Genomic DNA, 14682 nt, shown 5'->3' on the forward strand with positions numbered 1-14682 from the left:
GAAATTTCAAATGAAAACTACACTTTTCTACTACAAAAAATCAAATTAATCTATATAAAGCTACTTATATAAATAAACCTCAAATTGAATAACACTTAAAACAATTTTCGTTATTAAATTTATCCAAAAGAGTGTACCATGTTGTTTATACTTTAATGTAAAAAAGTATAGAATATATTTTTATAAAGCAAGTGTTTTGTTATTAAGGTGTCGTAAATTTTGCACGTGATAGATTGCTGAATAAGCACATGTGGTTTATTGCTACTGGCATATTTCCAATTCAGTCACCTCGATTATTTGCTTCGATTTTAGGCTATGATTAAGAAATAAGATTTTGGTATTTTGGTCCATCACTTACGCTATAGGTATATATTTCTATTATTAAAATCAAATATTGATAACACAGATATAAGAACTCTCATAAACATATACATAAATAGAGGTGAAGAGAAAATCTATATTTAAAGTCTAAACTTTATAAAGTTTGTTAAAATACGTAGGTTTGAAAGGAGAAGACGAATGAGTCTCAATTAATTCTCGTTTCAAACTTTTTCTAAATAATAAGTAATTTAAATTGAAAACTATTATTGTAAAAATATATTTATTTAATTTCATCGTTTAATGTCCTTATTATAGGTGTGGTAAGTATGTCCTTTAAGACTGATGATTGATTGTGACAAATTTTGTATTAAATACTATTTCACGATAATATGATAGTGTGCTATTAGTCAGATAACGAAGAGCAGTTTTATTTAACAAGTTAGACCATCATTAAGTACTTCAAAGTTGAAACAAAGTATTTATTTTATCCTATAAGAAACAAAGAGCGTAGGCCGTACCATGCAGGGCGTTTGCTAAATTGTATTAGCACAGCTACAAACCGGGTTCGCTGGGATCGATATTGATTGAATTACAAAATTTGTTGATATCAAAATATATCTTGGTGTCAAATATGATTATCATGAAATATTTGGAATGTATCGCTCCGGTTGTCTGACCTGACTGCCAGTTCAACGGCGGATGCAAATCTGTTGAAATGTCAGGCGAGGTAATAAAAAAAGGGTTTGATCGCGGTTAAGAGGATATACGTCGTTTATAATGCTTGATTGGGCTTTACCGATAAATATCCAAGCGGACACCCCAAACTCCCTTTTGTCCTGTGTTTGCAGGGGAAAGTGACACAGATCCGTTCAGTTTAACGTCTCGTTACTCACTGATTTATTTACAGAAAAAATATATTCGGCTAATATAAACCGTAAAGTTGAAGGTTTCCGTAGTTGTATGTTACGTAGTAGTAGTATGTTACTCAATAACCCAAAGTAAATAAAAAAAGTCTTGTGGAAAAAAGAAAATAATTACAAATGCATATAGTACTCACGTTGTATATTTTTTATAATTATTATTTTTTACGCTTTGGCGAAGAAGAAGTAAAAATGATATGAATGCTGTAAAAACGATTACCAAAATATTGATATTTATTGGTTTTGTTAAAACGCCATCACAATTTTTAATCTATTCAAAGGATATATAAGTTTTTGCTAATATAATTTACTAGGCGCTTAATCATTTTCATTTAGCAGCAATTTACATGGTAATTGGAACAGTTCGCAGTAAAGCGATATAATTTATTTGAAAACTGTAATAATAGATACTTGTAAAAAGATTTCTAGTACCAATGTTGAATTAATAGAGTTAGAAATTAAAATATGTACAAAGGAGTTATAAGGGGCATAACAGCTGAATGTTGAATGGGCTTTGTTCAGACTAGGCATCTATCAGATGAAATTTAATTTCATACAATGTAGATGTAATAAATTAGAAATTGTAAGTATATAAAGTACAAGATATCTCGAAGAATTCGTAGAATTATTGTTTAATACAATTGTTATTTCATTTGTCAAATACAAGTTTGGAAATGTTGTGGGTGGAATCATTCATGAAACTTTTGATAAAAATGATTAACGAAAATTATAAATAAATTATTTCGGTGAGCAATAAAAGTTGATTAATTCCAGATCGTGTCCTCTCCGTTTCTGTCGTGGTGTCGGGCTGGATGGATGTTCACTGACTGCTTTTTATTACTCAGCGGTACATTGACTTCATATCGCAAGTCCACGAATGATACAATGGCAGCCAAGTTGCTTTCGAGATACATCAGGTATGTAGCCTGTAAAGGCCCCACTGCTAGGCAAAGTCTCCTCTCATTTCGAGCAGAAGGCTTGGATCTTGTTCTGCGACTACTACTGCTTGCTACTCTAATATGATTGCAGGTTTCCATACTATGTTTTTCTTTACCACCGATCACAATATGAATAAATAGGTACACGTCAGGTACATCAATATTATGTGTTGTGTGCCTGCACTTGAACCCACTATCCTCGGTTAAGATTTGTTCACTCGACCATCTCGTTTCATTCAATGCAAATTTTGGCTAAAATACTATATTGTATTACGGCACGAACAACAGGTTTCTCAAACAGGTTCGAAATACAAATCGAGTCGATTCTTTGTATTGATCATGACGTCATTATTATTTACTAAAGGATCAGTATAATGTAATAGTATTGATTTTTTTTCATAAAGATATTTACCTAAGCGTACAATGTTACTGTTGTTTATATTGGGTTTGTCAAAACCAGTTGCGTGTTTATTGGGTATCATGTCATGAAAATATACAAATACTAGTAGTCGCCCGCGGTTTCGTCGTTTTTTGGGAGGTTTGTTTGTCATGTGTTGGGCAAGAAAGTAGCCTTTGTCCTTTCTTGGACTTCAAGTTTGCGTTACACCAAATTTTATCAAATTCGCTTCATTGTTTAAGCAGTGAAAGAGCAACAGACAGAACTACTTTCACATTTATATAGATTATACATATATTATTAATATTAAGTTTTTAAAGTGTGGTGTTCAGATTGCAATTGTCATTATTGTAAATGTATTTTATATAAATAATATTGTGCCAAATGGCACGTCGGTGTCATTGCGCGTATCCGCGTTTTGCTTTATTGGCATTTAATTTTCGAACAAGTTTGGACATATTGTAACATCCTATTTCCTATTTCTGTCATCATAGTTAAATTAGCATGAAACGAAATGTTCGTTTGTAGTTTTAAATGTATAAATCTATACATATTTTAACTACAATTAATTTCAAAGAATAACTTGAGTTAATGGTAATCGTAAATTTAATTGTTTATATGAACCCTTCATACTAATTATTCTACATCTAAATATTAATAATCTGTGGTGCTATATTGCGAATTTAAGTCTGATTGAGCCAGTTTAATTACAGGCAAGGAAAATAACATCATAGATCTCAATTCACACGGTTAGCAACTCATCGATGATACAGAGTGATTTATATCATCTACTAGTGCCTATGGGCAAAGGCAATAATTTACAATGCCTGAAATAATTAATAATAAGATAATTAGAGATATATCAGTCTAATCTTTGAACGTAATTATACATTCTGTTAAATGATATACACAATCATTTAACTAAAATAATTCTACGGAACCAAAATATTTGTTACACATATTTTATTTTTTTATTTTATTCAAATGGCTAAATATAAAAATATTATAACTATCGTAGTATTACAATAACAATAAAATAAAATAAATCACATTACATAGTATAAAAAAGAGTCGCTTATGGCCGTCTGTCCCTATGTATGCTTAGATCTTTATAATGACGCAACGGATTTTGATATATTTTCGGATTTTATTAATAGATATAGTTATTCGAGAGGAAGGTTTTTGTATATCGCTGATAATTTAGACATTCTCTAATATATTGTATCAGCATTACACCCGTGCGAAGTCGCACTGGATCGCTAGTATGTTACAATGACGAACGATTATTAATTATATTGATAAATTAACCTTAAAGGTTGGATTACTTTTATGATGTGTGATTATCGATTGTCGCCTACGTCGTTTTTGCTTCAAAATCATATGAACGTAATAATAAAAGTTAATCTCATAATAAATTATTCTACTTACGTTCTTTCGAATTAAACACTTTTTTATTAAGCAGGGATTTCGATTCAAATTTAAATACTTAAATAAATTGTCATAAATCTTAAAACCGGGATAATGAGTTTGTTTGGTGATCCTACTTTAGCGTTTACACAAATCACCGTAAAATTTGGGATACATAAAACAACAACAACAACAGCCTGTAAATTTCGCACTGCTGGGTTAAGGCTTTCTCTCCCTTGGAGGAGGTTCAGAACATATTCCACCACGCTGTTCCAATGCGGGTTTGTGGAATACATATGTTAAAGAATTTCTATGAAATTAGACACATGCAAGTTTCATCACGATGTTTTCCTTCACCGAGATGAATTATAAACACAAATACGACGACCTCCATGGTCGAGTGGTGTGTACACCGGTTTTCATGGGTACGCCACTCTGAGGTTCCGGGTTCGAGTCCCGGTCGATGTAGATTACCATTAGTTTTCTATGTTGTCTTGGGTCTGTGTGTTTGTGGTACCGTCGTTACTTCTGATTTCCATAACACAAGTGCTTCAGCTACTTACATTGGGATCAGAGTAATGTATGTGATGTTGTCTCATATTTATATTTATATTATTTATAATTAAGGACATGAACATTTAGGATATATACGGAGGCGGATAAGCTTACAATAAAGATTTGGTGAAAATGCACAGAGCTGAAATATTTTCCTATGTAATTTCAGATTGACTCCAGCGCTTTTGGCTGTGGTACTTTTCTATGCATATGTGTGGGATGACATTTCATCAGGACCGATGTGGGGGGCATTGGTGACGAAGAATGCGGAACTATGTCAAAACGGATGGTGGTGGAATCTGCTGTACATTCAGAATCACTACGGCTTTGAAGATATGGTGAGCTGTATTACATATACACAATAAAATATTTCAATATATGAATAAAATATAGGAGATTTTAAATCAACTAAAATTCTAATAACGCAGACTCTTTTAATTTTTTTTTGATGAGATTCAAGTGATATAATTTCATGTAATCCTTTTAATATTTGTAGTTAAGTGATATTCAATTTTATGTATCAAAATTATTATGGTTAATGAAGTATGATTTTGTGTAGTTGTCGGAAGGAATCCTTATATTTTATACGTATACTAATATGCATCTCAAAAATAATTACCTAAAATTAATGTTTTTTACTAATAATTAGCAGTTCCGATTTCGTCCGGATGAAAGTAAATAAAATTCTTAATTTATTTCAACTCCAGCGACGATTCAGCGCCGTCTAGCGGTCAGCTTGAACTCACAAGGGACCGATGGAATTGTACTCAAAAAAGGAAACTGATATTGGTATAATTGTATAGGGGGAGTTGAGTTACATTTTTCAAGTGGTAGTGCCACGCTGTACACCTTCGGGTTACAGCCGAATGGGCCGGCACGCCCGGGGAAGTACCACTCTCTCACTTAAAATCGGCGTAAAGTGGTGGCTATGCTACCGCGTTTCGTCCGGTAAGTGAGAGGAGGCCCGGAGGTTCCGAAGGCCCAATCCCCCTCCCCCCCAAAACTTGATGGTTGTGCAGAATTTGGTTAAATTACCCCAGGAGGGTACCATCAGCGACAGCGGTGGAGAATCCCTCTCTGGGCATCCATGCTCAGGACATACACCACCTGAGCAGGGATGCCCAGGCTGCCCTCCGAATTCTGGGGGGGGGGGGATTTTCCGCTCGCCACTGCTCGGGGCAAGTGGAGCACGCATCATAAGGCAACCCCTACCACCCTCGCTGTGGACTTCTGCAACATAAGGGGACTCAACTCCAACCTCAACGCCGTTCACTACCATCTGGAAACGGCGAAGCCGGCCTTGCTCTTTCTAACCGAGACCCAGATATCTTCTCCTGCCGATACGACTTTTCTCTCGTACCCTGGGTACAAATTGGAACATTCTTTTATACCACGAGCTGGGGTATGCGTTTACGTCAGAGATGATATCTGTTCTCGACGCCTCGGCAGCCTTGAAGGACAGGACCTATCGATTATCTGGCTACGTGTAGACTGCGATGATCATCCGCGAATCTATGCGTGCCTTTATAGGTCCCATAGCGGTAATGCCGAAACCGACCGACTGGTTGAGCACGTCCAAATGGCTACAGATTCCGTGCTGCAGCAGATTCCATCCGCAGAGATCATTATTCTGGGTGACTTTAATGCTCACCACGCAGAATGGCTCGGCTCACGCACCACCGATCATGCGGGTAGATCTGTTCTGGACTTCGCTCTAGCATATGATCTGACACAACTGGTCAACTCGCCAACGCGAATACCGGATGTGGAGGATCATACACCTTCCCTGTTGGACCTTCTGCTGACTTCACATCCGGATGGCTATCAGGTTATCGTCGATCCCCCTCTGGGCTCGTCTGACCACTGTCTCGTCCGGAGTACAGTGCCGGTTGTGCGGTACTCACGGCCTCGCTTTGTTGGGTGCCGCCGAGTATGGCACTACAAGTCAGCAGATTGGGATGGGATGCGGTCTTTTTTTGCATCGTACCCATGGGGGCATATTTGTTTCTCGCCGGATGATCCGAACGCTGCTGCTGACTCTGTTGCCGATGTGGTGCTTCAGGGTATGGAACTATTCATTCCTTACTTTGCAGTACCCATCGGTGGCAAGTCCCAGCCTTGGTTTAGTCGCTTCTGCAAAACGGCATCACGCCGAAAGTGGGAACGCTATCAAACCTGGGCTAATGCATCTGCGTCTCGTGATGTAAATACCAGCGCATTCAAAAAGGAATATAACTCTGCCTCTAGGTCCCTCAAAAACGTGATTGCTAGGGCGAAGACGGAGTACATTGGCAGAATTGGCGAGAGACTGGTGCGTCTCCCTTCAGGAACACGAGCGTTCTGGTCTCTCGCTAAGGCTGTCTTAGGGAATTTCTGTCAGCCCTCTTTTCCATCTCTGCACAGGGACGGAGAGTCATTGACCCATACCGCGAAAGAGAAAGCTGATCTTTTAGGCTCTCTCTTCGCGTCGAACTCGACTCTGGATGACCAAGGAAAATCTCCACCAACAATTCCGCAGTGTGTATCACACACACGATGCCGGAAGTTAAATTCCGGCAAAGTGCAGTTCGTAAAGCACTTCTTTCCTTGGACATTCATAAGTCGAGCGGACCCGATGGTATCCCTCCAATCGTGCTACGGACATGTGCTCCCGAGTTGGCACCGGTCTTAACGCGTCTTTTCCGGCAATCCTACATATTAGGCGTCGTCCCGAATTCCTGGAAGACAGCTTTGGTGCATCCGATCCCTAAAAAAGGCAACCGCTCAGACCCGTCCAATTATAGGCCTATAGCCATCACCTCCTTGCTCTCCAAGATAATGGAGTCCCTTATTAACTGCCAGCTCCTGCGGTACCTAGAGGAGAATCAGCTGATTAGTGACCGCCAGTACGGTTTCCGTCGGGGTCGCTCAGCCGGTGATCTTCTTGTTTACCTTACTCATAGGTGGGCTGAAGCAGTTGAGAGCAAGGGGGAGGCATTAGCAGCCAGCTTGGACATAGCGAAGGCCTTCGATCGCGTATGGCACAAAGCGCTTCTTTCGAAGCTTCCTTCCTATGGGCTTCCCGGGAAATTATGCAATTGGATAACCAGCTTTTTGGCAGATCGGAGCATCAAGGTCGTTGTCGACGGTGCATGCTCTGACTTAAAATTCGTCAATGCTGGTGTTCCACAAGGCTGCGTTCTATCACCCACTCTGTTTCTTCTGCATATCAATGATTTGTTGCAAATCGGGAACATTCATTGCTATGCAGACGACAGTACCGTTGACACCTTATACACCGGCCGTGCATAAGGCCGTACATATTTCTCGGGAAATCGTCGAAGAGAACCGGAACAAACTTGTGTCTGAAGTCGAGTCTTCATTAAACGAAGTCTCGAATTAGGGCCGGCTAAATCTGGTCCATTTCAACCCCAAAAAGACGCAAGTTTGTGCGTTAACCGCTAAAAAGACCCCATTTGTCGTATCTCCACGATTTGAGAACATTGGGAATACTTGGCGTTGATATTTCGAGCCTCGTTCAGTTCCGCGGTCAATTGGAAGGCAAAGCCAAATTGGCTTCAAAAAAGCTGGGCGTGCTCAGCAAGGCGAGACAGTATTTCACGTCGGCTCATCGCCTAAAACTTTACAAGGCGCAAATTCGGCCTCACATGGAGTACTGCTCTCACCTCTGGGCGGGTGCTCCCCAGTACCAGCTCCTTCCATTTGACCGCATCCAACGTAGAGCGGCTCGAGTTATCGACGATCAAGCCCTTTCCGATCTCCTTGATCCTTTGGCTTTGCGTAGAGATGTCGGATCTCTCTGCATCTTCTACCGAATTTTTCACGGGGAATGTTCCGAGGAATTGTTCGGATTAATCCCGGCTGCTGAATTTCACCTTCGGACATCTCGCCAAAATTCTAAGTTTCACCCGCACCATCTTGATGTCCGAAAATCCACAACAGCGCGATTTCTTAGACATTTTCTGCCTCGCACAACCACTTTGTGGAACCAGCTTTCGCCGGCGGTTTTTCCGAACCGATACGACATGGGAACCTTCAAGAAAAGAGCCTACTCCTTTCTCAAAGGCCGGCAACGGCAACACCAGGAGGCTTGCAGGTAGCCTCCTGGTGTTGCAGATGTCCATGGGCGGTGGTAGTCACTTTCCATCAGGTGAGCCTCCTGCTCGTTTGCCACCTATGCCATAAAAAAAAAAAAAAAAACATATTAAGATTGGGATCCCTTTTATGTAATGCTTAACTTAAAAAACCTCTAATTCAATATATATGTATAAAACTTACTTAGTTCGATTCGGAGAGGGTTTCAGCAAATAATATTATTATATAAGGAGCTGGGCTTCGGATCACCCGCTTTAAATTTAGACTATTCATTTAATTCATATTGTTTAATACAAAATATCAATTCTGTGTATTTTATTAAGAAAACTTAAACGCTCCATTGTTTATTTGTATCAATTCTTCTTATATAATACTAGTAGTCGCCCCGGTTTCGCTTACGTTTTAGGGTGTTGGTTTGTTTGGCAAAAAAGTGGTCTTTTTTCTTTCTTGGAGCTAATGTTGGCTTCTTACCAAATTTCATCAAATTTAGTTCAGCGGTTTGGTCTTGAAAGAGCGACAGCCAGAGAGAGTTACTTTCAAATGTGTAGTATTAAATATAATATATAATATTCCATATAAGATACATGTACATAATTATCACTATTATCAGAATTAAATCTAATTATTTTTTCCAGTGTGCACCACAAACACACCACATGGCGTTGGACTTTCAGCTTACAATTATCGGAGGTATAATTGTGTGGGCGATCCAGTCTGAAGTACCCTTTTCATCTACCGTGATGCCAATCCTCCACCTACTATCTGCCTACTCAAGATACTCAACTTTCCGAGACCATCGTCTTTCGGCTTTGGCATATCAAGGAATTAGGTACGTAATCTATACATATAATAAAATTGGAGTGACTGTTTGTAATATTAAAATAGCCCTTTTTTACTCAATGCATATGTATGGATACGGTGCATATACCAAAATAATATTTTTTACATTTTTTGTCTGTCTGTCTGTCTGTTTGTTCCGGCAAATCTCTGGAACGGCTGGCCAGATTTTGACGGGACTTTCAGTGTCACATACTGATATAATAAGGAGTAACTTAGACTACAATAATATTTTTTTTTGTTAAATACAAACGCGTACAAGGTCGCGGGCACAGCTAGTATTAAAATAATAAGGCTGTATGTGGACATCTGTGTTAGCAATAAAAAGGTCTCTCTTAGAAGCCATTTCAGTCCTTCGATTTTCGTCATAATTTTTCAGTCATTGCCTTAGATACTTGGCCTTTGGTTTTATAATAAAAAATAAATTATATTAATTTATTTAAACAAATATCTTTACAAAAAGAATAGTGGGTACTTACAGGTTAATATGAAGATCAGATATGATAATCCCAATGCTACGTATTTTGTTCACATACACTTAAATCGCAATTTTATAAAATTAATTTAAAAGAGATACATTTTTTTTTAACAAGGATAAAATTATTCATTCGTATAGTTTGTGAACAGGATAATTTTAAAATTAAACTATTACAATAAATAAATTGTTAAGTGTGAGAACATTATCAATTTGAATAAATTAAAAATATATATAAAAAAATTTAATTCTTTTACTGACTCGAGTCGCGTTAAATAATTATAAATATAATAATTACAATGATAATTTCCAATCGATAAATCGTTTTAGCGTTGATGAATAAGCTCCTCCCTAAATTGTAAGGCCTTTTTTAGCTGCTGAATATTAATAGACTGTTATTTTAACGAAGTACTATGACTCGACTGGTCATATTAGATTTTAAATTTAAAAAATAATCACTTGATTAACTCTATATCTGATTCGCGGAAGTTTCGAAAACCCTATCTGCGTGAGGTTTGAAACCAGTCGCCCAGTTTCATATCGACGATAGCTGCATTTCTCCTTGCCAATAATAGCCAATGCATTAATCAAATTGGAACATAGTAGCAAGGCTATACGACGTCGAAAGCCAGCTTTGCTGAGGTTTCCTTTAAATGACAAGTACTGACTGGAATGCCGTTAACTGAATTAATTACTTTATGGCTAGTTGTTGATTGAACTCTGATCTACCTTTATTCGATTTTATACCACCAGTAGATAAATGATTTACATATACAACGGTTATGTAATATAAATAACAGTAAATTTTTACAAATTGATTCTAAAAAAACATCTAGTGCTTTCTAGAATTATATGTATTCATTTGTTTTACGACAGAAAGTCAGTTTGATTCATACTTCTAATTAATTTCTGTATGAGATCTTTTTTTGGTTTTCAAGATTAAAAAAAATAAAATCAAAATAAACTTTATGCAACTAGGTTTTTACAAGCACTTTTGAATCGTCATGTATTTAAGTATTTTAAGTGAAGCTACCACCGGTTCGGGAGGATGATTCTAGCGAGAAGAACCGACAAGAAACTCAGTGGTTAATCTTTTTCAAAATTTAAAAATACAGTCATATTAGTTAATTACAATTATATATGTATGTAATTTATCCTGCGTGGAAGTCCACAAGTATTAATACCACGCTTTTTTATCGTTTGCATAACCTTTTATACCATCAAGTTAAAAATTCTTATGCATCATGAATATTTGGTACAACAGACAAATTGATACATTTTATTTAATTTAAAATTTATTATAGAAAAACAATACACATATATGACATTACAGATTCGCATTAAAATATTTAATATATTTTTCTATGATTTAAATTTATATAATATTTATAATTTTGTTATAACTTAAGAACAATAGGTACAAATAAAAAAAAAAACACGAGTATGTGAAAAAAAAACGCAAATTACTTAATTTTTTTATAAATTTATGTGAATAGGCTTATATAAAACTTGTGACTTGAATTAATGTTCCTGTCGAAATAAATAATTAGATTATCTCACATTGTGTTTGAGATATAATATTTAAAGAATTTTGGTACCTTTTTAATTATGATATATGTAGGTGGATAGAGAAATACATATTATATGCTCATGCGGAACGAGCTTCAAGCATACTCCTTTAATTTATTTGTTATTTTTGTTAGATAATATTGTTAATTTATAATAACATATATAAATAATATAGATATTAGCATGTTACACGGGTTACCACAAGAATCGATCAATAGTCGATTTATATATGTATATGTGTACATACAGTATAGTAATAGCCTGTAAATTTCCCACTGCTGGTCTAAGGCCTCGTCTCTCTTTGAGGAGTAAGTTAGGAGCATATTCACCACTGCCGAGCTCGATATGAATTATAAACACATAGTAAGCACATGAAAAATTCAGTAAGGATTGCCTGGGTTTAACCCGCAATCATCGGTTAAGATGTACACGCTCTAGCCACTGGGCCACCTCGGCTCGACACTAAACAGATACTGAAGAATAAATCAACTAAATTTCTTCATCAGTATTTCCTAAAATGTTCTGATGATTCTGTTTATCCGATATAGTATGTTATACTCGTAACTCGCTAACGACATCAACTGCTTGGGAACAAAACGTCGTACGTACGTTAATTATTTTGTTTTACTATGGACCGATATCATTATTTAGTTGGGTAGCAACCTACGATATCTGTCTCAACTTTCAAATTGGGACACGTTCATAAAATTTGCTGTTCCGTGGTAGATTAGTTGTCAGGTGGTAGCATAAGGTCCTACTATACTCAATATAATAAGATGCAGAAACTTAGATGTAATAATCCAATATTTTTCCAGTGTTAGTCAACTATATCGTACCGGCCGATTGAGCTATACTTCAGTATTTCATCGATGCTCCCCATACTTTATAGGATTAAGCCTGGGACTTGCTCTTAGAAAACCTTCAAGTCTTACTAAGGTATGTTGTCAAATGCATTTTTATTAATTAATGTTTATATGACAACCGGATTTGGCTTATCGGTTTGGTCGATTAAGCGCGTTTAATGAACTCGAGTCCTTTATTCATTTATAATATTGGTAAGATATTAATACTAAAACATTATTGTAAGACTTCTTACGGATTAAATTCGATGTTTAACGATAGTACATTTTTAAAATATATTAAGATTTAATTGCATAATTAATTTGATTTGGTTGAAAGTATTAAAAACTCGTAATTTTGTATTTAAAATGATTGCCATTAACAATTGGTCAGGATCAAAATCGATCACGGTTACACATACTCAACGGAAAATAGAAAACGACACAGGAAAAATAATGTTAAGGTTTGTGCTTAGACATAGATGTACTATCTATTCAATTTAATATTAATGGCAATTCTAAACAACCACAGCGAGAATCTCAATTAAAAATTAAAGATTATGGTAATATTTTTCTTTTATTTTAGTTTGTCAATATCCTTGGATGGTTCGTCAGCATCAACCTTATGGGTCTAGTATTGTGGGCTGGTGGTGACTCAGGCTACTTCGAATACCGGTATGACGTGACATTTGCGTCATTGTACGCAACATTGGCTCCAATAGCTACAGCTTTGGCCATTGCTTGGTTGGTCTATAGCGTCCATAATGGTCATTCTGGTAAGTAAACCTAACTAGTAATATTTAACATAATTATTTATAAAACTGTTGCTTTGTATTTTTATCTTTTAATGACATAATCGCCGGTGTTTCTCATATCTTATTATATCTTTACCCGTAATTAGAAACGTATAGCAGTAATTAAATATGTATCTTATATGTATAAAAAACTTATTTTTTTTTCGTATTTAAACAAGCATGGTTCATTAGATTGGGTTGAATGCATTATTCTTATTGGTATTTTTTTTACCTTTAGTCATTGTACCATAAGCATTTCAGGTAAAATTGAGGGTGGGTCAAAAACGTATATTAGTCGTATAATGTTAAAACTTTTATTTTAAAAATATATGTTATGTTTTGTTCCAGAAATGTTGTCAAAATTTTTATCTAGTCGTCCACTTCTCTTCATAAGTCGAATATCCTACGCATTGTATTTAGTACAATTCATCGTTTTCCTCACGAATACTGCCACTATACGAGCTCCTAAAGAATTTTCTCTACTTTCACTGGTAAATCATTTTGTTTTCTTACTACAATTTTTAATTCTTATTACATACTTATTGGAATGATCAGGTGTTTTTAAGACAGAAATTATTAAATTTATTAACATATATTATAATTTTTATTTCAGATTGATCTTGAAGAATTATTAACAATATTGTTGGGTTCCATTATTTTGACAATTACTTTAGTAATCCCACTGCAGTCGTTACCAAAAATATCTTTTTCGTCTAATTCTGATGAGAAAGAGGACGATAAAGAACCTTCGGATGAAGAACCAGTACAAAATAATAAAAACAGTGAACAAAAGATTGAGCGAGACGAACATAAAGAAACCCCACAACCAAGGAGATCGTTTTTAGCTCACAGAGAAATTTTAGAAGAAATACCTGAAGTCGAAGTCGAATATGAAATACAAAGAGATTCTAATGAAGGTCTTGAAGAAATTTTAGAAGAAGAAGACGAGGAGGAGGCAGACCGGGAAACTATCCATGAAGAAGATTTAGAAATTATTGAAGAAGAACAAGGTGAATCAGGGGAAGACTTTTGGGCTGGAAGACGGCAGTATTTGACAAGACGGTCTTTTTCTAATGATCAAGATTTAGACGAATGGGAATGGACAGCAAATGGGAACGAGAGAACCGGAAGTCAACAATATCGATACAACAGATGATCAATTTATTATTTAAATAAATTATAATAATTTAAAATTTGTTTTTATTTTTATTTAAATGCTTTGATAGACATAAATATTTTTAATACGGAATTTGTTGAATTATGTGAAATTGTACTCTTTCACTGACCTTAACTTTTCACTATTTGCTTTTTTTTAGTTCTTTGTCATTTTAAAATCAGGAAGCGGTCAAGTAACGTTACCTTTAAATGTCATGATAATCTTCCACTACTGGTGAATTGGTATATATGTATTCTCTTTATTCTAGTCATTTGGAAAATAAGAAAAAAAAGTTTGTTCACGGCATGGTCGAATTTGAAATTAGGTAATATTGCATACTAATAAAGATAGATTATATATTGTTAAGATAATATATTGA

The 14682-nt window shown here is 35.8% G+C and overlaps 1 protein-coding gene across 1 annotated transcript in view; it reads left to right on the forward strand.

The window, feature by feature from the left end:
• LOC124544075 (nose resistant to fluoxetine protein 6-like) overlaps positions 1-14334 on the forward strand; it is a 32736-nt gene extending 18402 nt beyond the window's left edge. The window contains exons 6-12 of the mRNA XM_047122493.1: positions 2016-2158; positions 4708-4876; positions 9269-9462; positions 12330-12450; positions 12940-13129; positions 13496-13638; positions 13761-14334. Of these exons, the coding sequence (XP_046978449.1) occupies positions 2016-2158; positions 4708-4876; positions 9269-9462; positions 12330-12450; positions 12940-13129; positions 13496-13638; positions 13761-14303 (1503 nt within the window). The 3' untranslated portion in view covers positions 14304-14334. The remainder of the gene's footprint in view (positions 1-2015; positions 2159-4707; positions 4877-9268; positions 9463-12329; positions 12451-12939; positions 13130-13495; positions 13639-13760) is intronic.
• The last annotated feature ends 348 nt before the right edge of the window (positions 14335-14682 follow it).

Source organism: Vanessa cardui, chromosome 4 (genome assembly GCF_905220365.1).
Source record: "Vanessa cardui chromosome 4, ilVanCard2.1, whole genome shotgun sequence".
Classification (NCBI taxonomy): domain Eukaryota; kingdom Metazoa; phylum Arthropoda; class Insecta; order Lepidoptera; family Nymphalidae; genus Vanessa; species Vanessa cardui.